At 40.6% G+C, this 25917-nt stretch overlaps 1 protein-coding gene across 2 annotated transcripts in view; it reads right to left on the reverse strand.

The window, feature by feature from the left end:
• SLIT2 (slit guidance ligand 2) overlaps positions 1–25917 on the reverse strand; it is a 429541-nt gene that overhangs the window by 20761 nt on the left and 382863 nt on the right. For both annotated transcript variants that reach the window (XM_040419036.1, XM_040419035.1), the window contains exons 18-31: positions 24214–24357; positions 16634–16800; positions 16310–16442; positions 12186–12254; positions 11515–11586; positions 11346–11417; positions 11117–11188; positions 10442–10605; positions 9541–9665; positions 9355–9452; positions 7721–7860; positions 3384–3477; positions 3083–3220; positions 2731–2971 (exon numbers count right to left, since the gene is read on the reverse strand). In XM_040419036.1, coding sequence (XP_040274970.1) covers positions 2731–2971; positions 3083–3220; positions 3384–3477; positions 7721–7860; positions 9355–9452; positions 9541–9665; positions 10442–10605; positions 11117–11188; positions 11346–11417; positions 11515–11586; positions 12186–12254; positions 16310–16442; positions 16634–16800; positions 24214–24357 — 1729 coding nt within the window. The remainder of the gene's footprint in view (positions 1–2730; positions 2972–3082; positions 3221–3383; positions 3478–7720; positions 7861–9354; positions 9453–9540; positions 9666–10441; positions 10606–11116; positions 11189–11345; positions 11418–11514; positions 11587–12185; positions 12255–16309; positions 16443–16633; positions 16801–24213; positions 24358–25917) is intronic.

Raw genomic sequence — 25917 nt, forward strand, 5'->3', positions numbered from 1 at the left:
CCACAGAAACCAATGAAGTCCCCTTCAGTCCATTGTATCTATGGCCTATGTAGTTGCTTTAAAAAAAAAAAGGAAGTCTTAACATATTTTAGGCATAGTGGCCAGTATGAAAACAGAGTCCATCAGAAATGAGGGGAGCTAGAACAAGGGCAATCAGAAATGAGGGGAGCTAGAGCAGAGGCAATCAGAAGTGAGGGGAGATAGAGCAAGGGCAATCAGAAATGAGGGGAGCTAGAACAAGGGAAATCAGAAAGGAGAGGAGCTAGAGCAAGGGCAATCAGAAATAAGGGGGCTAGAGCAAAGGCAATCAGAAGGGAGGGGAGCTAGAGCAAGGGCAATTAGAAATGAGGGGAGCTAGAGCAAAGGCAATCAGAAAGGCCGGGAGCTAGAACAGAGGCAATCAGAAATGAGGGGAGCTAGAACAGAGGCAATCAGAAATGAGGGGAGCTAGAGCAAGGGCAAATCAGAAAGGAGGGAAGCTAGAGCAGAGGCAATCAGAAATGAGGGGAGCTAGAGCAAGGGTAATCAGAAATGAGGGGAGATAGAGCAAGGGCAATCAGAAATGAGGGGAGCTAGAACAAGGGCAATCAGAAAGGAGAGGAGCTAGAGCAAGGGCAATCAGAAATGAGGGGAGCTAGAGCAAGGGCAATCAGAAATGAGGAGAGATAGAGCAAAGGCAATCAGAAGGGAGGGGAGCTAGAGCAAGGGCAATCAGAAATGAGGGGAGCTAGAGCAAAGGCAATCAGAAAGGCCGGGAGCTAGAACAGAGGCAATCAGAGATGAGGGAAGCTAGAGCAGAGGCAATCAGAAATGGGGTGAGCTAGAGCAAGGGTAATTATAAAGGAGGGGAGCTAGAGCAAGGGCAATCATAAATGAGGGGAGCTAGAGCAAGGGCAATAAGAAAGGAGGGGAGCTAGAGCAGAGGCAATCAGAAATGAGGGGAGCTAGAGCAGAGGCAATCAGAAATGAAGGGGCGCAACTCGTCTTTTGTTTTAGCAATCTATGGGGGTCTTAGCACCTTAACCCCTCTCAATAAAAACTTCTGACAGCCACTATGACTTTAAGAGCAGCAAACACAATATAGAAACATACTATATATAGTCAATTTACCTTTCCTAGAACTCCAGCATTATGTGGTCCATTACCGTGGTTACATTGACTTAGCTGAAATAAGCATCAAATATATTGGTGGTGGCCACCATAGTGGTGGACACCAAAAACGTTATGTCTATGTTTTTATATGTGTGCTCTGGAATGGGAGCCATCTTTAAAGACCCTACCACCGACGGATATAGTAATGCATCGGTAGGGAAGTGGTTATCCATACTTATCAGACTTTGTTCAGCCAGATCACCTGTTTGCCGATTCAACCCTCGGTGCATTGAAGTGCTGATTCACATATACAGGGTGGGCCATTTATATGGATACACCTTAATAAAATGGGAATGGTTGGTGATATTAACTTCCTGTTTGTGGCACATTAGTATATGTGAGGGGGGAAACTTTTCAAGATGGGTGATGACCAAGTCGGCCATTTTGAATCAAACTTTTGTTTTTTCAATAGGAAGAGGGTCATGTGACACATGACTTTTTGGGAATTTCACAAGAAAAACAATGGTGTGCTTGGTTTTAACGTAACTTTATTCTTTCATGAGTTATTTACAAGTTTCTGACCACTTATAAAATGTGTTCAATGTGCTGCCCATTGTGTTGGATTGTCAATGCAACCCTCTTCTCCCACTCTTCACACACTGATAGCAACACCGCAGGAGAAATGCTAGCACAGGCTTCCAGTATCCGTAGTTTCAGGTGCTGCACATCTCGTATCTTCACAGCATAGACAATTGCCTTCAGATGACCCAAAAGATAAAAGTCTAAGGGGGTCAGATCGGGAGACCTTGGGGGCCATTCAACTGGCCCACGATGACCAATCCACTTTCCAGGAAACTGTTCATCTAGGAAAGCTCGGACCTGACACCGATAATGTGGTGGTGCACCATCTTGCTGGAAAAACTCAGGGAATGTGCCAGCTTCAGTGCATAAAGAGGGAAACACATCATCATGTAGCAATTTCGCATATCCAGTGACCCCCTTAGACTTTTATCTTTGGGGTCATCTGAAGGCAATTGTCTATGCTGTGAAGATACGAGATGTGCAGCACCTGAAACTACGGATACTGGAAGCCTGTGCTAGCATTTCTCCTGCGGTGTTGCTATCAGTGTGTGAAGAGTGGGAGAAGAGGGTTGCATTGACAATCCAACACAATGGTGGGCAGCACATTGAACACATTTTATAAGTGGTCAGAAACTTGTAAATAACTCATGAAAGAATAAAGTTACGTTAAAACCAAGCACACCATTGTTTTTCTTGTGAAATTCCCAATAAGTTTGATGTGTCACATGACCCTCTTCCTATTGAAAAAACAAAAGTTGGATTAAAAATGGCCGACTTCAAAATGGCGGCCATGGTCACCACCCATCTTGAAAAGTTTCCCCCCTCACATATACTAATGTGCCACAAACAGGAAGTTAATATCACCAACCATTCCCATTTTATTAAGGTGTATCCATATAAATGGCCCACCCTGTAGAATGAAACACTTTTTTGTCAGGAACGCTACAAATGATTTGTAATCAGCAGAGTTAACTCTACCAGATAATATGACTGGTTTAATAGGGTTGATCCTACTGAACGGCTCTTTAATACTACACAGTCTGCATCCCAACAAACCTGTAGTGAGATGTTCGTCTGAGAGCGGATTCTTGTGGATGGGATTTGTAGAAATACTTCTTTGCTCACAAAGTTGATGCTTGTGAGTTTTTCACACTTGCTTCCTTGGTAGCTGGAGGTGCATTGACAGGACGGATCATTGCCCTTCATAATGCACTGACCTTCATTCTGACACTCATAGTTGTCACATGGACTTGTACGTGGTAGAACCATAGGAGGTGGGAATTCACAGAACAGACCACTGAAAGAGAAGATGTACAAATTGACTATCACAAGACATAGACAGATCATCGCTATGGCAGAGACCTTAATATTCAAGGATCCAGTCCCCAAGGTTTGGATGCAGGCTCACCTGTAGCCATCTGGACACACACACGTGTACCCATTTATTGCATCTGTGCACCGTGCCCCATTGCGACACTTGTTGTCCTGGCAATCATCATAATCTGTGTCGCAGTTATCCCCCACATATCCCGGGGTGCAGTCACATCTATGAAATAGAAGATCACATATGGTCAGATTGTCTACATGTGTCAGGAAATATAAATTCTTGAGTCGTTCATGGAGTGCTATGCCCCTGTCAGGGACGTACACGACAATGGAGTTTGGTCAACACCGTACATCGCAATTACTCGCCTTTACTCTGAACTTACTTGTATCCTCTCGGCGTCACTATGCATTTAGAATCATGCTGACACGGGTTTACTTCCGGGGAACAGAAGTCTAGCTTTTCTTCACAGAGTTCACCTGAAATACAACATAATCAGCACTTAATATACTGCACATCCTTTATTTCTACATGTCCATTGTACACAGAAGAAATAAAAGCTCTCATAATAGCTAGCGAGCCTCAAGTACCCTGAAGCAATGTGTTATTAATGGAACGGTAAATGTGTGAATGTAGACTACCATATAACCATATTATAATATAAGAATAAATAAATCAGGGAGCACCGCTGTAGAAAAAAAAAAAGCAAATGCTGCAGTGCCAGCGGCTGAAGGGCGATCCCTCAAGCCCAAAAATAAAGAAACTCTGCGGCACTTCTGTGAATGTGTGTTTATTTACCTGGTATCATGCGATGTTTCAGTCCTCTCAGTGGGACTATTCTCAACCACTGCTTGACAATAGTCCCACTGAGAGGACTGAAACGTCGCATGATACCGGGTAAATAAACGAACATTCACGGAAGTGAGGCGAAGTTTCTTTATTTCAATATTATAATATAAAAAGGCAAAATGTACGCTATAAATTACGAATTATAGGATAAAACTTTTCAATTAGCAATTACAAAAGACATGGTAATAGTAGATTCATTTGAATATTTTATGAGAGGAATGCATGTCATTATCTACTGTACTTTTATATAATATCTGTCGAATATCTATCTATTTATCTTATATTTTTCTATCTCATATCTATCTATCTATCGTCTTATATTTATCTATCTATCTATCTATCATTTCTTCTATCGTCTTATATTTATCTATCTATCCATCTTATATTTTTCTATCTCATATCTATCTATCTATCTATCTATCTATCTATCTATCTATCTATCTATCTATCTAATATCTATCTATCTCATATCATATCTATCGATCTATCTAGACCACATAAGAAGACACCATTGTGAAAGATTACACATGGTAGGGGGCACCTGTTATAGATTTTATATTGGGTCCACAATACGTAGACCTCTATTTGGGGGACACAATCTTTAAGGATGTGGCAAGGACACATAATTTACTACTGCGTTTCTACAAGTATCCCTCAGCTCACTGCAGTTTGTGATGACGCACTTTAGGCATTTCTGACAGCTTTATGAAGAAGCATGTAAAGCACTGGAGGAACACCTGCTTTAGCTTTCCCTTGTCGCTATGTACTGAAACACAAAACGTATCTTTTTATGAAGTGGAATAATTAACTTAGTGCAGCAGCATGCAGTCTCTGGATTATGAAGCTCTGCAATAGATGGCATGACTCCCATGAATGACTTGTAACATAAAATATATATTAACAAGCTTTACATCTGCTCTACGGCATTGCAGTGTGCGCTAACATTAGCCCTTTAAGACGAACTATCCATATTGCATAATCATAACAAAGTGGTTATTCCAGGAACTATGAGCAACATGGATTGCAAATAATAGGAGCCCAGTGTTATAAGAAGAACGAGATGGGCTTCTACCAAAGTGATATGTCCAGTCCTTAGAAAAGCAAAGCAATGAGCATGTAAACATGCAAGGTATGGATATGGATTATGGGTACTGTATGTGGGGAAGACCTAGGGCAATGATGGTCAACTTAACATTCAATGTCTTGGTTCCCTGTATGCTACAGAGAGGTGACTGCACAAGCATGTTTAGTATCCCTTATAGTCTCTCCGCTGTAAGCAGGGGGCCCTGGGCTCCTGTACATTGGATCAATGAGGGTCCCAACAGTCAAGACTCTAATTGCTCAAACATTTATGGCACATGAACAGTACTGTATGTGGGATAGCAGAGCGTGCACAGAACTGTGTACTGTGAAAATGGAACCAAGGGCCAACGGTAGGCACCAGCAGTGGCCCACCACTGATCTAGGTCAACAAGCAATTCTGAAAATTGATGTAAGTACAGTACGAATTTCCTATATTTTATTGAACCATTTGTATAAAGCCTGCTGACAAGAAGTATAAGGCCTACTGACAAAAAGTACTCTCTCTCAGAGGCTTATGTCCTTCACCTCGTCACAGATGTATGCTGATCTGGGGCGCTCCAGTAATTTATGATTTATTTAGCTCTTCATATGGCATCCTATTACCATACTGATACCGTTGGTCCCCTGATGAACCTTTGATTATCTAGAAGGGTAAACACGTTGGGACATTGTATGTTGTGTCAGAAAGTGATAGGGCTGTATAAGGACAGGTTAGCCTGTACAGAGTGCACCTACCTTTAAGGTGCATCTCTGGGCTGAGCAGTATTTGTAAGGGCATGAACAGGGACAGACATATTATATCTTGATTCTCTGTCCCAGATGTATTTTATTGTCCTCATTTTTTGCTAACCGTCCATTGTATTTGACAGCTTTTTGTACTATAGTTATCATGGTCCAGTTTGGACCACATTTATCTTTAGTATTTTAATTGTATGTAGATTAAAGGTTAAGTTTCAGGAAGTTGCCCTCACTGATTTATGTGCTGTTATAGCAACTGTCCTCTGTAATATCCGGATATTCAGTGATTCTGTTGTTTTCTACTGACAGAAGCAATGTCCAGCGCCGGACTGGCCCACCAGAGTACCAGAGGATCCTCTGGTGAGCCCAGACAATATTAGGCCCAAAATGTCCAGAAGAAAAAAAATCATTTGGAGCACCCTTTGGAGCCAATAACTTGCCTCTAGGGTCTATTTCTTTGAATCAAAATCTATTAGACTTTGTCGATGATATGTGATTTGGGCCCCAAGAAACATTTTCTCTGGTGTGCCCAAAGAACCCCAGTCTGACCCTGGCCATGAGCTTTATAATAGATGAGTAAAGGAAGTTCGAGATGATAAGATCGGAATGATCTGTGCATGACCTCTCCTTAGGTTAGGCTATCAATGTGTGATTGGTGATGTCTAAATCCACTTAGCCCCAGTTATCCTCAGAACTTTATATAATTGTGGCTGGGGTCCCATTGGGGCACCTTTTTGTGTTTCTTATAAATTGGTGTCCATGACTAGATTCCCACCAGTCACACATCGATGGTTTTTCCCAAAGATGGACTGTCCATATTTTTCCCAGAGAACCCCTATAATTTTACAAATTGGGTATAAGACAACATCTAAAATAAAAGATATCAAAGCAAAGCTTGGGGATGTGCGATCTAATTCTCTTTTTTCTTTTTTTAATGATGTAAAATAAAAAATACATTAATGTACAGGAGAACTAAACCTAAACAGCTGATTCAAGTGTGCACTATTAAAAGCTGCTAATATCATCCACTCATATGACATGAAAATAGATGTTCCTACTAGGACTAAAGATATATGTGATATAAAGTAGTAATCATTGAGGCATATGTTTTCAGAAGTCCCTGTCAATAAACAGATTGAAGAACACAACAGTCAGTCTCTCCACAACTTAAAATGAATGACAACAGGGAACAATAGATTACATTCAACTGGAAAGGAAATTTAGAAAAGACAGTCTTAGGTTTGGCATCCCTTTAAATAAAGATATGCCATGCAACTGAGATTAGGAGAAAAGCATTAAGAGAAACACTGACCTTTTTCCACCTCATTCAGATTAGCAGCTTGTGCAACAAAGACAGAAGAGACAAGATACGTATGTGTTTATTGGAAAACGGCACAAAATGTAGAGACAGAAGCAACAAGGACAAGAGCAGAGAAGCAGACACAGCAAGCTTAGCTTTATCTAGTAAGAGAATATATTGTACAGAGGTAAGGGGGTCCACACTCATCGACTGGAATGAAAATGGTGACAGCAAAAGGTTTATGATGGAAGACGACTGGGGTCGTTAGTGGTGAATGTGCTAAACCAGCCAGTTACTCATCGGAAGACCTATACATACAAGTCCATACAATATATCAATACAGTAAAGGTCAGGTATCTACATCTACTCCATACAATATAGGTTACGTGCACACAGTTTAGGTCAGGTTAGATACATACATGTACTTAAGGTTGGTTTTGGTTATGTACTGTACATACAAGTCCACACACTATAAGTCAATTACATACACATGTCCATACATTAGAGGTCACCACAGTGAAGTTTGCTAGAATATGTAGACCACTCATAGCTACCAAACCCTTTACTGCCCTTGCCTGATATCACTTGATAATTTTATAGAAATAATAATGAAACTCTAAAGAAAACACATGATAAGATGGCCCATTGGGATCCATTACTGTATACATACAATTATGAATAAGGGGTGGCTCTGAAGATACTGTATGACCTATGAAGCCATTATTATAATGACCATATCTCCATGATCTCACCTGTGTATTCTGGTGGACAAAGACAGGTGTAGTTGTTGATTCCATCCACGCAAGTGGAATTATTTTCGCAGTCATTATCTTCACAGTCATCAATGTTCACCTCACAGTTCTCACCTTCAAACCCATCTGGACATGTACACCTTAAAGAGAGAAGTTTCATAGAACAACTTATTTAAAGTCATTGGCAATCTGAAGAATGTGGACTCTGATTTCCATATGGTCTCTGTCATTCATTTCAAGTTTTATAAAATATACAAAAGTATTCCTGTGATTCTTAAGCATGGCCATACAAACCCAGATTTTAAGCCTCATCTAGCAGATGAGAACTAATCCACGTTGGATAATACCCAGCTAGAAGCATAAGGTGAAGCTCCCAGACCCAATGCAAAATGTGTAACAGACCCTCAACTATCATCTGTCTTTTAAAATACTGGTATCTTCTTACGTGTCAGAGGGAGCCTGATGACGCTGAAGGGCCAAGTTGCAAATGATACCTATGCTCACATATAGCTAAGCCCTTCAAGCTTGCACTTCCAATGATCAATTGAAGTCAACATGTTGAAAAGGCTACTGACCATTCCCTATCACACTGTCAGGTTTAGAGACATCAATTCAGCTCATGTATGGATCATTAAGCTGAGCATAATGCTCAACTGTAGAGTGCAAATGGTGCTGGTAAGGTAACCTAGCTGAGCTAGCTCCACAGTGTAACTAGTGGATTCCACTGATGTTAAGATAAGCAGACTTGTGGTCATAAATTATGGAGCTAAGGATGCAAAAACCTATGATGGGAAGCTTTCTACAAAAGAAAATATAGCTGTCCATGATATACCTGCCATATTTTTCTCTCGGCATGTGGAAGCAATGAGGGAAGGATACTATGGAACAAATTGCCAACATATGTGTAAAAGTGTCATTTCCTCGACCTGATTGCCTTTTGGAAATAGGTATGAAGAATGAAAAATATGTCTGGCTCCTAGCTAATGTAACATACAATATACATAAGGGTATGATAAATGCCACCTACAGTCCATTTAGACTAATGGCCTGTACATCATGGGCAAGATAGAAATGTACACTTGATACCATAAGGGTATGGGGTACACAGAGTTACAATATTTTCTAGTCTTTATTAGATGTTCATTCGAAGAACTGCAGCTCAGTTGACATAGGCTTACAGGGAACCTGAACATGAAGTCTGTCCTACCAGCAATATGTTATAGAGCAGGAGATGCTGAGCAGATTGATATCTGGATTTGTGGCAAACGATTCAGTATAACTTGGATATGTTCATTGAATTTCCTGCTGTTCATATATTTAGGAGTCCGGTGGGCGGTCATTGATGCCTTCTGTGCATACAGTGATACCTGTCAATCACTGAGCACGGCCACCACTGGACTCCTAAGCATAGAGAGATCAGTATACATAAAATGCAAGCTATACTGTCCAAAAATCTATATATCAATCTGCTCAGCATCTCCTGCTATAAAACACACTGAACTTCATTTCCAAGGTGACAGATTCCACCTCTTACTGCAACACATCTAATTACTAAACATACAAGAATTTCAAAGAATGTGTAAGTAGATGGTATAGTAACACTAATAAAATAACAACAAACTATTACTACTGACCAAAAGCCATCCTTCTCCCCTTCTTTCAAGTGACATGTTCCACCATTTTTACAGGGACTGTTGAAGCAAGCATGGATAGGTATATCACAGTCCTGACCCTAGAAGCATGAAAGGATACAACATGTATTAACCTAAAATGCAGAGTCAAGTTACCACGACAACAAAAAGTTCTTCTACTAACATTACCTTGAAACCATAGGGACATGTGCACCGGTAGAAGTCAACGGGGTCGTTTTTGCAGGTACCCTCATTTTTGCATGGGTTGGATAAACATGGATTACACTTGGCAAGGACTTTGACATCCACAGGTCCTAAACCAGAAGACGAATATAGCAATATTAAAATGAAAGCCTAAAATTTTAAAATCTAGATCTCAGTGACTCTCTAGCTTGAGTAAAACCACAACTCACAGCATGTTCCCATGAAGTCAGTGCTTGCTGAGAGTTATAGTTTGCAATGTCTAGAGAGCCACAGGCTGAGGACTAATGATCTAGATGACAGAAGTTTCTGAATGAGACGCTATCAGTGGAACACACTCGTTTCCCCAATGTATTAAAAAAGTTCCAAAAGTTTTAGCACAGATTTGTCAGTAGGTTCATGGCTGGTCAGGGCGGTGCAGATTGTGTAGTTATGTCGTCATATTTTTTTGAACACTTACAGTGATATAATAGACAATCAATAGACAAGGATATCTTCAGACAGCAAAGTCAATGATTTCAACTACAACTGAAAACTGGTTTGCTTTCAGTTGACTTGAAGATATAGCACAAAGACAGGGGTGTGGAAAAGTGACATGCGTGTTTATATTTAGGGGTACATCTTAGGGGAGGTAAGTAGGAGAAAGTCTGTTTTGATATCTTGGGGTTAGGGGTCCATGACCCTTACCTGCAACAAGAAAACCACATGGCCCTGGAATTTCTAGGGCAAGGATTATCACAAGGCCAAAAGTAAAAGAATGAGTGTTAGTTTTAATACATACACCAAAAGCATTTACTAAAAATCTGTAAATGTTAGACTTTTTCCCGAATGGGATCTATTTGGGTCTAAAGTGTGGTGAAATATACTGAGATACTGAAGAAGATATTACCATGACACGTGAACTTCTTGGATGGTGTAGTAAGGAGAAGTTTGTCAGCCATGTCTCCAGGTCCAGTGCACCGTGCAATACCAGGCTCCTTGTATTCTGACTTGACCCAGTCTGACAACCATTGCATGTTACAGTCACAGTACAGAGGGTTTGCCCCAATTGCCCTAGAACAGGATGAATGGGAAAGATTTCTCTTAGAACAACTCAACTGCAGATGGAGCATTGTGAAATATAGGATCTATTTCAGGGTTCCTGCTGTTTGTATTTTTAGTATGTCAGGTCTAATTTCTGCAAATGTACTCAAGTAATTGTCACTTTTTATTACAGGAAAGGAAGAAATTGTGTGGGATGTAAAAAAAACATACCATTCTTTATGAATCTAAATGGAATAATTCAATAGGAAAGTGAACATGGAACATCAAAGAACATCTGTAAACGACAGCATGTTATTCAATATTCCAAAAGTCTGAGCTCATGTCAAGGTATATACATGTAGTAATATAGGGAGGCTTCTTAGCAAAATGAACTAAAAGATAGCATTGCTTCATCAAAATTATATACAGGGGGATACATCTAGATGCTCCTTTCCTCACGGTATCAACCCAACAACAGAACTTGCAGTTTATTACTTTCCTTTCGAAAAAAGTGTTCATATTTTTTGTGCAAACAACTTACAAGTGTGACAGAGATGACAGATCACCAAAAGCCCCTTGAGGAATAGTAGATAAGTCATTGCCGTGGAGCGACCTGTAGGATACAAGAGCATGGTTGGTCAGCGGCAATCATCAGCTATATCTGACAATATATTATAAACAATACTAACGGGATGAAAATCGGTTTTCTGGAATATATTCATGGATGTTATGGATATTTGTATGAGGGATAGAAGTGAGCCACTACTTACAAGAGCCTGAGGGAGTTAAGACCATCAAAAGCCCGGAGAGGAATGCATCGAAGACGATTGTAACTGAGAATCCTGAAGAAGTAGAGGAAGGTAAAGCTCACAGTATTAGAAGAAACTTCTATTTTCTGTCACTACGCACTTTGTAATGGAAATGTGATAAATTACTTACAGAGTGAGGAGCTGAGTCATGTTACTGAAACTCTGGTTAGAGACAGTGCCGATTCTGTTATTGCTCAGGTCACTGAAAAAGACAAATCCATTAAGTCACCTTAATATGGCCCCCTATGTTGTTAGAGGACACGTAGACACCACAGAAGTTAGTAATGATGCTGTAGTATGATAGGTGCCAACACAGGGGTGTAGCTAGGTGAAGGGCTGGCGCTACGGGCCAGACTTCTGTTCTCACAATATTTAATTATTTATAATTATTACAATTATTTCTGTGTTGTTTTTAGAGTTGTTATATCTTCATCATTATGGCTTTTGGTTAGAAAGATAAAGATGGCCGTGTGTGTGGCACTACTGCTAATCCAGTATCACGACCACATGCCCACAATGCAGCTGGCCTTCATGCCATATCTCAGAAATACTTTTATTATTACCCATCAGCCAATATTATTTTATTACTTACTCACTTTAAACATCACTTGCCGTCCCCAATGGGGCTCATAATCTAACTTCCTTATCAGTGTGTCTTTAGAGTGGGGGAGGAAACCGGAGAACCCAGAGTAAACCCACGCAAATATAGGCAGAACATACAAGCTCCATGCAGATATTGTCCTTGGTTGGATTTTAACCTATTACCCCAGGGCTGTAAGGCGCCACCATATCTATACTCACATGAGCATTAAGTGCTTGTAATTGGACAGCTCCTTTGGCACCAGAGTAAACTGGTTTCCATCCAGGTACCTAGAAGAAGAGAACAAAGCGAAATCCATCACGGTGCACGAGATTTAAAAGATTTCATTACATTTTGTGGAGTTCCCAGAGGCTGAAAGATAAATGATGGTGAGAACACAATAAAAAATACAACAGTACGAAAAGTCATAAATTAATTTTCTGAGTCAGTAGCATGCATAATGGATTCACATAAAGGCTGATTACTTTTTTGCTATTTTATAACAGATGACATAAACCTAGAGACTGAACAAGTAACAATTCACCTGTGAACAATAAGCTGCAAAGCAACGGTACAATGGAATGATTTATGTAGGGACACAGCTAAAGACTATCCTTGAGGAGTAAGATAGACATGTTCCTGATCATCCTGGCACATATGTATTTAATAGACATTGCTTAGACTACACTAATATAATGAGAAGTACCTGATCTAGGGATGCTTACACTCTCACCCCTCCCCACCCCCTCAATATACACAAATCATTACATTTTCAAAATACTGATAAACTTTCTTGCTTTCTGTTTTTATTCCTCACGATTTTAACATCAGTGAATATGACCATTCTTGTTGCATCCAATGGCTGATATAACCTGTCCTGACCATGTCCTGCTCACATAAGCGGATGACTCCTTTAACATCTTGAGAAGCTGCACTCGCCTAGTATGCAGAACCTGCCAGAGTATCTAGGGGCTGTGTGTAAGCAAGAGGGAGGTAGAACCAAAATTCAGGAGACAGTTGGGTAAGTTTTAGGAGTGTACACACCACAGGTCCTGGACTGCAGTAGGTATCCTGGACTGAGAAACAGCAGAAACAGAGGTATCTACAGACTTAGGCCTCTTTCACACGACCGTATGGCTTCTTCAGTGGTTTGCGGTCCATTTTAAATGGATCCGTTGTTCCGTTTTTTGTTTCCGTTGTGTTTCCGTTTCGTTTTTTTCCGTTCCGTTTTTCCGTATGGCATATACAGTATACGGTAATTTCATAGAAAAAATTGGGCTGGGCATAACATTTTCAATAGATGGTTCCGCAAAAAACGGAAGGGATACGGAAGACATACGGATGCATTTCCGTATGCATTCCGTTTTATTACGGACCCATTGACTTTAATGGAGCCACGGAACGTGATTTGCGGCCAAATATAGGACATGTTCTATCTTTCAACGGAACGGAAAAACGGAAATACGGAAACGGAATGCATACGGAGTACATTCCGTTTTTTTTGCGGAACCATTGAAATGAATATACGGACCGTATACGGAACGCAAAAAACGGCCCACAAAACGGAAAAAACAAACGGTCGTGTGAAAGAGGCCTTAGAAAGTGGGAACTGCTGAATGCAGAGAGGAAGTGCTGTAAGTTAAAGACACAGTACAGAGAATAAGCTGTAGGACAGCCCCAACTCCGGGGAATTGGACTGCAAGAGAAGAACACGATCTCAACACAAGCAATGAGTCTGATGGCCACTTTACAGGGGCCAATATTGCAGGCGATTGCTGGGAAGGAAGCGTTCCTTTCCGACAATCTGCTGATTGCTAGAGGAGGAGACTGCTGCATTTTCATGCAGCAATCTCCTCCACGGTATGGGGAGGAGTGATTGCTAATGCCATCGCTCGTCTCCATACTGACTCATTGTTTGCCGGCAGCAGTTGCTCTTTACACAGCACAATCTGCTGCTGGCAAACAACGATTTTTGTGACCGCATGAATGATGCGATTACCGTTTGCTCGTTCATCAGATAATCGGCGGCACTTTTCCACCGCCAGATAATCACCAATGAGCATTCCTATAAATGCTTGTATGCGATCATCTGGGTGAGAATTGGCCTGTGTAAAGGGCCCTTGAGTCATCAAGAACAAAGGGCACCTAGTATAAGAACTGTATCCTAAGGAGAATATTTAAAGATCTGCATTGCTGTGGTTTCTCCAGTGGAATAGTGTTTCTAGAGACTGCTCACAATCAGGAGTTTTCTAGATATTTTAGTTGTGTGCCGATGGCATCCGCCATATTACTGTTTGAATCATACTATTATCTTCAGTAAAGAACTGCTAAAGTCTACCACCTGCCTCTGTGTTATTGTCACCATTAACTGCAGCATTTTAAACCCATAAAAAGTATTACTATGTAATGAATAGGGCATTTCAAATAAAGTATTCCCTCACTATATAAGCAATAAAAATATATATTTTTTAATGTACTACAGCAGGGGTGGCCAACCTGTGGCTCTTGAGCCGCATGTGGCTCTTTGCTTCTTCAAGTGTGGCTCTAGCTGTAGAGCTGGGAAGCAGTCAGGCGGACTCACTCTCCACCCCATGCTCAGATCTCTTTTCCTGATCAAGCACTGTAGCTTCAGCTGACTGTCCACTACGTCCTGATGCACAGTGTGAGAACGTAGTATGTGGGGTGTCCTGATCTGGACAATGGTGGTCTGGTCTGAGCATGGGGGTCTTGGTCTGAGCAATGGGGGTCAGATCTGAGCATGGGGGGAAGATCTGAGCATAGGGGGTCTTGTTTGAGCATGGGTTGGTCAGGTCTGAGCATGGGGGGTCAGATCTGAGAAGGGGGAGATCTGAGGGTTTGACACTGGGAGTGTGATTTGTGTTGTCTGATCCGAGCATTGGGGTTCTTATTTTGGGGGTCTGATTTGGAGGTCTGATGAGGTTTGGGGATCTTATTTTAGGTCAGATGATGATTGGGGATCTGATTTAGGAGTCTGATCTGAGGTCTGAAATATTTTTATCAGACTTCAGATCAGATGGAAAAAAAAATTTGTCTTATTTTTCTTTGTTAAAACCTAGGTGCATCTTGTAGGGCGAAAAATACGGTGACTCGTGTGTAAATGTATAGCTTGTGGCTCCTGATAGTCATACTTTTTATTTTTTTGGCTCTTTGTGTCTGTGAGGTTGGCCACCCCTGTACTACAGTATATTTTCAACTCTGGTTGCACCCCTTACTATTTCACCTGCAGTTGAAATTCTGGTCCACCTTCTCTTGATTTGAGTGGCGGACTTACACTAGCTAAGGTGGTATTCACTGTGAGATCCAATACATTTTTCTCTCTACACAACCGGGTATACTACTATTTAGTTCATATAACACATGCTTCGGAGGACCGACATGAGCAGTAGCTTCCCTGCTCTCTTCCTCATCTTAGTGCGGGTGTAGTGAGTCCCAGACACCTTTCATTCATTCATCCCAAGTATATAGCTTTATCTCTCTAGACCAGGGGTGCTCAACCTGCGGCACTCTAGCTGCTGTAAAACTACATCTCCCACCATGCCCTGCTGTAGGTTGATAGCTGTAGGCTGCCCGGGCATGCTGGGAGTTGTACTTTTGCAACTGCTGGAGGGCCGCAGGTTGAGCACCTCTGCTCTAGACAGTGGAGAAGTAAATTGTCAGGCGTTACATAGTGTTACAGTGGAATCTCTGTTGCTGTGAGTGAGGGACTATTTTCTATGCAGGAGAGGAAGTGGTGAATGACTCCAACTAATTGCAGTGCATCCTGGGAGATGCAGGTAATGATGTTCTGATGGGATGAGCTGCTGCCCACCCACAGAAAGTGAGGAGGCCAGAGCTGCAGAGAGGTGAGTAAAAGGCGTGAAAATTACTCTGGAGAGCAGCCATTTTTACACTGATTCCGTTACAATAATAGCATGCATTATTCCATATGTTTAAACCTTTTCATGTACATGGCTGGACTGCACTGTTAAAAAAGTAAATACTCATCTAGCTTGCCTGCTCTTCTAGCAAACTGCTGAATAGGCATGAGTTGGGCAGGCAGGCGCTGGCAATCGCTATCACCAGCTGTGCTCCTTGGCTTCATTTACATCTGCTGATGTCTATTACCAGTGTCATTGCCATGAATACTACAATGAACATGGTGGTGACTGATCAGCCCTTACATCATATTAGAACTCTGGGAACTAATCAGGATGAGTTTTCAGCCTCTGTTACATTGGTTTTAATATCCAATGGGCCCAGATTTTTTCCACAATCAGATGACCATTCATACTGATTCACTGCACATGGGGCTGACATATACAGCCCACCCATCAATGGTACTTACAGCTCTGTGACATCCTTGGGTATTCCCTTGGGTAATGCTTTTAGACCTTTGTTACTGCAGCGGACTACCGTGTCTAGACAGGCACACTCAGCTGGGCACCGAGCAAGTGGTGAGCAAGTGTTTTCATCATTCCCTGGTGTATACAAAGGAGTTGAATGATATTATTATTATTATTATTATTATAATATTTACGCTAGTGAAATGTTTTTAAGACCTTATCCAGACGGTTGCCAGACAGTCAAGTCATATAATGCCTGTCTGAATGAGGCCTTATTGTCTTACATGAACTACAGCGAGTAGACTAGAATATTGCCTCATTTTTACCTTCATCACAAGTAAAGTCCTGAATGGCGACATCTTGGATTGGAATCTCCTTGAGGAAGTAAGGTTTTTGGCATCGAGGGTTTCCAGTCACAATACGTTTCTTTCTCAGCCAATTTCCAAACCAGGCCAGGTGGCAGTTACAATTGAAAGGATTGCCCAGAAGGTTCCTACAATGCCAAAGAATTAGATTATGCTAGGCTTGAATATAACATATATACATTCTGTAGGACTGCATAACATATACTGTACAGTACCAGTATTTCTGCTAAATATTACATTTTCTGGTTTCTTCAGACAAGCAAAAGATGTTATGAATTGGTTTAAGACAGTATGAAGCAGAGAAGTTGTTTCCACCCTCACTGCCCATGGAAAGTAAGTTGTGGACAACATGAACTGGGTCCCAACTCATCCTTGGTCCTGAGTATCTACAGGGCCAGTGGCAGACTTTACCACCACGAAAACTAAGCAAATGCTTGAAGCCTCAGAGATCAGGGGTCATCTGCTGTCCAGAAGTGGTTGGCTGAAAAAAAAAACAAATGTAGTAATAGAGTAATGAGCGAGCACTCATACACTTGGCAACCAAATTGACATGTGCAGAAAATATTTATTATATCCCCATAAAATACAAGTAATAAAATTTATAAGAACAATGTAGCAATAATATACAACATTACAATCACATATATTGTGGTAGATATGATCAACACTATATTCATATGACTCAATAGTGTCGATAAATTCAATAATATATATCACACCAAGAAACTTCAAGTATATGCTGTTATTTGGGAAGAGGGGGTATTATCTTCTAGCGCTCTATCCCAATTTGGGAAACTGAATGTCACTAAAAATGTTGTAGGTGTATTCACTGGGAGCGCAATATGTTCATAAAGTGTCCACAGGAATCCTGATAATGTGAAAAGTCTCTTATAGCTGATCCTTTTAAGCTCGATATGAGCTTTGGATTGGAGAAAACTTTAAATCGATGTTTGGCTTACCGTCTAGCGTCTGCTGTCTCCCTATTGCTTCAATGGAGCTTTAAATATTTGCCGGCTTATTCAATCGCTCCATACAGCAAGCTGGTTTAAATTTCGCAGGAGTTCCAAAGATCGCAGGAGTTGCCACTCTGTTCCGCAATTTCCTTTGGTGCAGCTTTCGACGATAAGAATAGTTAATCCTTTACTGTAGAGATTTTCTTCTGTATGGCCATACAGTATTATCGGAGGCTTTTCAATGCAGGTACATCACTTGTTTCACCATACGCGTTACGGGTAGATTCACTCTCCCTTCCTCAGTGGTCAGTAGATTCACTCTCCCTTCCTCAGAGTTGACCACTGAGGAAGGGAGAGTGAATCTACCCGTAACGCGTATGGTGAAACAAGTGATGTACCTGCATTGAAAAGCCTCCGATAATACTGTATGGCCATACAGAAGAAAATCTCTACAGTAAAGGATTAACTATTCTTATCGTCGAAAGCTGCACCAAAGGAAATTGCGGAACAGAGTGGCAACTCCTGCGATCTTTGGAACTCCTGCGAAATTTAAACCAGCTTGCTGTATGGAGCGATTGAATAAGCCGGCAAATATTTAAAGCTCCATTGAAGCAATAGGGAGACAGCAGACGCTAGACGGTAAGCCAAACATCGATTTAAAGTTTTCTCCAATCCAAAGCTCATATCGAGCTTAAAAGGATCAGCTATAAGAGACTTTTCACATTATCAGGATTCCTGTGGACACTTTATGAACATATTGCGCTCCCAGTGAATACACCTACAACATTTTTAGTGACATTCAGTTTCCCAAATTGGGATAGAGCGCTAGAAGATAATACCCCCTCTTCCCAAATAACAGCATATACTTGAAGTTTCTTGGTGTGATATATATTATTGAATTTATCGACACTATTGAGTCATATGAATATAGTGTTGATCATATCTACCACAATATATGTGATTGTAATGTTGTATATTATTGCTACATTGTTCTTATAAATTTTATTACTTGTATTTTATGGGGATATAATAAATATTTTCTGCACATGTCAATTTGGTTGCCAAGTGTATGAGTGCTCGCTCATTACTCTATTACTACATTTGCCTTTAAGAGAGGGTGGGGTGATTCCCTCTATATGAGCTTGCAGCACCATACCTTAACTACTTGCTAGTGAGCCACCACAACCTACCACTATTTTTTGAAAAAAAAAAACAACTAAGGGGGAAGACATAACGCCTGTAAAGCTGCTCAGCTGCACAGAGGCCTGTGGAGCCCTTCCCAGCTGTAGAGCAGTTGCAGAATAACCCAGGCTGCTGAGAGTAGGGCTTAGCGGGACAATGGGGAGGAGCTTAGTGGAATGACATGGCAGAACTTAGTGGTATGATGGGGTAGAGCTTAGTTGTGTAACAGGGAGGAGCTTAGTGGTCCAATAGGTTGCCTCCAGGCATAACTTTGCTTGGGGACCCAGACATGCCAAATCGGCCTGCCAGGTTGCATACATTTTGTCTCCTTTCAGTGGCATGGAAAAGTCATGTCTAATGATGCAAATAAACAGTATGATGCAGTAGGCTAGGATTACTAGACTTGTGGTTGTTTGGCTTTACTATGGACACTAAAATGTGCCCACATTACAGCAGTCTGAATAAGCCTAAGAATTTAAAAAGGCCCCAATGCAAAGTCTGTATTGCTGATTTCTGTGTAAGAAGGACTTCTTAGCTCCTCAGGCACCTGGGCCTAGCTGAGGCTGCTACCTCTACACTTCCTATGCTGTGGCCCTGAAGTTGAACACAATGCCCCATCTACAACAGACCAGTTCTACCTGTAGCTTCTCAGTGCCTTGCAGTGGGTTAAATGGTGCAGTGGGTACTGTGTTAGTGTCAAGAATTCCAAAATTATATACAATCAACATTTATGTTTTCGCACTTTGGGCCATGACTTCCCTTCCAGGGATCCACATATGCAGACAACAGTATCAGATTACTGCTGTGAATCCATTCCAGCTCATTTAGCAGGTTATTTCAGTACCCCGTCCTCCTGGCTGTCACAGCGCTCCTCTCACACAATGCAGTAATATGATACAGGGATGAAGGCGGATTACTTTTTTGTTATTGGATTCTAACCGACAGGCGCAATTCCATTAATTTGTCATCTCGTGATTTCCATCTTTGGGTGGCTTCACGGTGCCGCTCTCCAATTCAAACTGACAGCTGAGTTGATTACATGCCAGTTATAAAAATGAATTCACTTGCAATTCTTGATACCCCTGGCATCTCACCACTTTATTTTTTCATCGCCGGCCTTCATAAACATGTCATCTTTAATTTTCACAAATTAGCTGCTAGGTGTAGAGTGTCACATTTCATATGCATGAGGTAGTAAGGTTTTCAGTGGCCGCTGTGTTACATGTAAATGGTTCTCAATTTACTGCAATGGCAATGTACTCTCCCTCACTTCAAAAAGCTGGAAATACCTGACAATCACCCCCGAATATATAAATTTTAGCACCAATTATAGGCCAATATTTAGCCACGTTTAGACAGAAAATAAAATTTTTGTGCCAATTCAAAAAAAAGTTAGGATGAGAACCTGTGCAGGGACCCCCTCTCAACAGGTCAAACATGGGACAGTTTGCCTAGTAACCTCCTATTGCTTTTAACTTTTTAAGCTATGGACATCTTTGGGGGCATATTTTTCTATTCCATTTCACTCATTTTGGAATAAAATATATTTTTTAATTAGTCTTTATTAAAAATTTTCAACAGTTTTTCTTCTACAGCTTTCACTTTAAGTGCATTTTGCAGACTAGCAGGCTTCCTTTTTACACTGAATCCATCAGAGAGCAGCTCTGAAGGCTTAACTTGTAGTCCTCATCTCTGAACTCCTGACAGCTCCTAAACACTCATTATAGGTAAACTCGTAATAGCTTAAATGAGTGCTTATGAGCTGTCAGGGCTACAGATTGAGCCTTCAGATCAGCTTTCTGACAGATTCGGTGTAAAACAAAAAGCCTGCTACTCTGCAAAATACACTTAAAGTGAAAGCTTTAGAAGAAAAAAACTGTTGAAAATTTTTAATGAAGACCAATAAAAAAAAGATATATTTTTTTGTCCCAAATGAGTGAAATGCAATCATAAATACAATTGTCTCCAAAGTTGTCAAAATAGCCTTTAAATTAGGAAACACTAGGCAAATTCATAGATTATTATATTTTTTTTTAAATAAAGATAACAATACCGAAGTATAGCTCGATCTGCTAATCCACCTAGCATATATATACCAAGTATGTACCATATGACCAGCTTAATATAAAGCAAGACACTTTATTACATTAATATTGCATATATATTGCCCCTAAAAAAAAAAAACATAAAATCTTATACCATTAAAATGGATAAAAAAAAACATCAAAACATATTACATATACATAGATGTGTGTTCACACACGGTCTCGGTCCCTCTGCCTTACTGCAGTGCGGAGCTCGCGCACTGCTAAATTGTAATAGAAAAAAGTTCCTTAGCGATGTCAATATAATCAATAGCCAGTGGCGTAGATAGAAATTACTGGGCCCCACAGCAAACTTTTGAATGGGTCCCTCCTCCCCCAGTAATTTTTTCGCAACCTTGTAATAATGTTGAGGGGGCCCTGACAAAATCTTTTAGTCCTCCTGGATGGGCCCCTTTTGGGTCAGGGCCCCAAAGCAGCCGCTTCCCCTGCTTCCCCTATAGCTACGCCCCTGTCAAAAGCCCCGGAGAAGACACTTGTTACTTGTAGTAGTATGGTGATCCACGTGTTACTACAATCAATCTCCAATAGTTTTTCAAGTTAAAATATAGATACAATGTCTCCTGTTTATATATAAAAAGGTATCAGGCTCTCACCGCACCTTGGATGCACCGATTTATCGATGTATACAGACGTATAGTGTTGCTGCTCTGTCCTGCGCTAGAGCCGGCGCTCTCTGAATTGTAGCGCTAATGGACCTTTGATACTTATTGGAGATATTGTAGATAGTTGTGGATAGTATGCTTGAAACTTTTTAGTCATCTTCTCGAGATTTTTTAAATATATACAGGTGAAACTCAAAAAATGTAAATATATCGCACAAAGTTCATTTATTTCAGTAATGCAACTTAAAAGGTGAAACTAATATATGGGATAGACTCATTACATGCAAAGCGAGATATTTCAAGCCTTTATTTGGTATAATTTGGATGATTATGGCTTACAGCTTATGAAACCCCAAGGTCACAATTTTGAGGTACCCTTTGCTCAGGGGATATGGACTAATTAGCTGACTAGAGTGTGACACTTTGAGCCTAGAATATTGAACCTTTTCACAAAATTCTATTTTTAAGCTGCATTAATGCAATTCCTTTTAATTTGCATTACTGAAATAAAGTTTTGTACGATATTCTAATTTTTGGAGTATTCACCAGACACGTTTCGAAACCTGGAGTGGTTTCTTCCTCAGTGGTGCTATTTGTAATCAGGGAGAGGGACAGAACCACCTTTTATGCTATGGTGATTCACAAAACTGGACCAGATTGGGTTTCACCAGTGTGATTGCTAAAATCTGGGACCGGACCATGTGAAGTGTATTGTTCAGATATCACGTTTTTTTCTTATACGAAAATACATTGCATTTAACATATTTAAAATAGGACAGATATTACATATGTACTAAGTCTGTTGCGGCACATACTTTCCATATCGCATCTCTCTATTAGAACATTACGTAGATGCGTTATCTGTATGTTGGGCAAACAACATCAAGAGTTTTTAGCTAGTTAATGCCTCCCGGGAGTGGTTTCTATTTTAAATTCCCTACCCCATATCTGACGTTCAGGTGTTTCATTTATCTTATTTCATTCAGCCATTTTGCTTGGCCTTATTTCAAAGTATAGAATATTGTTGTGTCTTATAATTTCCCTATTAGGGCACATATCATATTCTCCAATCTGCCTAAATAATAGAATATATTTCTGATATACATTATACAATATATTTATTCAAGAGTGTGAGTATATGTCTTAGGTCTTTATTTTCACCGCCCAGATTGAGCCATATAAAGGTATACACTCTGGTAAGGAACTTTCCTCACTCTGGTTACACCCTATTCAAATGCTGCCGTTTTTTCAATGTTAATTTATAAACATGTACATACATATACTATTTCCAAAATGGACTATCACCCCCTTATTTAATATAATAACTGAGAAAATATAACAAAAAAGGAAAAAAATGTTTTCTTTTTTTTTTCTACTTCTTTTTGGGGAGAAAGAAATGTAGGAGATCCCGTCGTCGAGGGGGCCGGTGGAGGAATGCAGGGCACACCAGTGTGTTTATATCAGTGGTGTGTCTTGAATTTCCCCCAAAGGTCCCATCATAGAAAACCAATATGGAAAGTATGTGCCACAACAGACTTAGTACATATGTAATATATGTCCTATTTTAAATATGTTAAATGCAATGTATTTTCGTATAAGAAAAACGTGACATCTGAACAATACACTATCTTCACATGATCTGGTCCCAGATTTTAGTATTCACACCGGTGAAACCCAATCCAGTCCAGTTTTGTAAAACACCATAGCATAAAAGCTGGTTCCGTCCCTCTCCCTGATTACAACTAGCACCATTGAGGAAGAAACCGCTCCAGGTTTCAAAATGCATCTGGTGAATACTCCCTTGCGATATCAACTTATATATTTAAAAAATCTGGAGAAGATCACTACAGAGTTTCAAGCACACTATCCACAATGATGGACTATCTACAATATCTCCAATAAGTATCAAAGGTCCATTAGCGCTACAATTCAGAGAGCGCCGGCTCTAGCGCAGGACAGAGCAGTAACACTATACGTCCGTATACATCGAGATATCGGTGCATCCAAGGTGCGGTAGGTAAGAGCCTGATACCTTTTAATATATAAACAGGAGACATTGTATCTATATTTTAACTCGAAAAACTATTGGAGATTGTTTGTAGTAACACGTGGATCACCATACTACTACAAGTAACAAGTGTCTTCTCCTGGGCTATTGATTATACTGACATCGCTAAGGAACTTTTTTCTATTACAATTTAGCAGTGTGCGAGCCCTGCACTGCAGTAAGGCAGAGGGACCGAGACCGTGTGTGAACACACATCTATGTATATGTAGTATGTTTTGATGTTTTTTTTTTTTTTTATACATTGTAATGGTATAAGCTTTTATGATTATTTTTTTTAGGGGCAATATATATGTAATATTAATGTAATAAAGTGTCTTGCTTTATATTAAGCCGGTCATTTGGTACATTCTTTTTGTAAAATAAACCTTAAAAACCTAAAAAACTGTGAATTCATTTGCACTAAATTCTCCCCGTGTGGAGGCAGCCTCATATAAGTGATGGAGAGATGGTATGCTGTGCAGGCCCTGCTACTAATATTCCATTTGCTGCAAATGAAACAGGTGTTTGCTGCAGAACAAGTCTTACCAACCCCAAGCAATTTTCAGATATGGGCAGGTTAGTAACAACTAAGATTACTTGGCATAAGGTGAACAGATCACTGGTGGGAAGGTATGCTTCAGGCTTTACTTACAATGTAGACAGAGAATGCAGCGTATCAAATGCTCCCGGGGCCACTGTGACAATCTGATTGTCATAGAGAGAGAGTAAGCGCACAGAACTCAGACCGGTAAAGCTGTCATTATTCACACAGGTAATGTGATTACTTCTCAGCATCCTGCAAGAAGCCAGAGAAAAAAAAAAGTTGTAGCTTTTTAGACTAGAAATATAATGTATTTACCATCACCTATGAACCATAAGAATCAGACATATAGTAATGGATTGTCCACATAACACATCTTGTGTGCCGCACCCAACAGAAAGTAATGACTTACAGAAATCTATCTATCTATCTGAGTTCTTCTAACTGATGACCTATCCCTTGCCAATCAGCTGTTTGAGAAGGCACTGGTGCTCACAGTAGACTAGGCCATGGGACATGACATTCATCGGTCATATGGCCCAGGCGGGGCTCAGCCCCATTGATGGGAATGGGGCTGAGTACAATACCAAGCATAGCTTCTATACAATGTACAAAGCTGTGCTTGGTGAGCTAAGAGAAGGCCACGGCGCTACTGCAAGCACTAGTGTCTTCTCAAAAAGATGATCAGTGGGGGTCCTAGGTGTCGAAGCCCCACCATCAGAGGATAGGTCATCGGTTAAAAAATCTCGGAAAACCCCTTTCAGTTCTCCCCCACTGGCATCCCTTAATGAACAGAAAGATCAGTCTGCTAGATTTCAATATGCCCAGGGTAACTCATCAAAGCGTACTGTACATGTTTATTATGGAAAGGGGTTGGGAGGGACAGCTGTCCCACAATGAAGCATTCAGCTGACAGTTATCTAAGATGTATGGCAAGCTGTAGACCCCTAAAATGAATGATTGAGGACAGTACGTGTTCACTTTTAGTCCCAGTCTACACACATAGGTCAATAATAATTAAAATTAACCCCGGCAGCAAATGACCTCTTCGCTGCCACCTACAGACTGGCTTGTCCAGTTCTTGACCTTAAGGGCCCTGTCATGGCTAGGCCAATTATCATGTCAAGGTCTGAATCCACCCAGAGATCCTCTGAGACTGATTCTTATAATATCTTGACTACTTATCTAATTAATGAAGAAAAACATAAAACACTCCTTGAAGAGAATAGTAAAGGACTAAATCACGAAGGAATTAAACCATGGAGATTATTAAAGCCTATAGTAATAAGTACGGGTTCTAGATGTTTGGGGTTCCACCAACAATAGTTTATCTATCGTTTATGGAAATGCAAGCTACAGTAGGTGGTAGAGTAATAGTCAAATACTGAAGAGAACTTGCAGAACAAAGTAAAAAGTCTCATAACATGATTCGGTTGGTCTTGTTTTTTGTGAAGGTTTGACTTAAGATAACTCATTGGAGAACTAATTAACTGTAGTTTTAATTTGAAGAAGTATAAGGCTTAAAAAATGCTCAACCAGATTTTTGTATTAAAGCTTTAAGAGATGTAACGTGGGCCCCAATGAAAAATCTGTACCAGGGCCCCTCACCTACCATGTGTTAGTTATAGTAATGGTGTCTTCTTATGTGGCAGAGGAGCCTTTGGGCTCTCTTAGGCATCAGGAGCTGGATGCAACTGCTACCTCTGCACCCCATACAGCTAAGTCTAGTTTCACACTAGCGGCAAGGAACTCCGGCAGGCTGTCATAGTTTTATTCTGGCCGCCTCTTGGTATGCTCTGCCGTGCTGCCGCCAGA

The sequence above is a fragment of the Bufo bufo genome, chromosome 2 (genome assembly GCF_905171765.1).
Source record: "Bufo bufo chromosome 2, aBufBuf1.1, whole genome shotgun sequence".
NCBI lineage: Eukaryota > Metazoa > Chordata > Amphibia > Anura > Bufonidae > Bufo > Bufo bufo.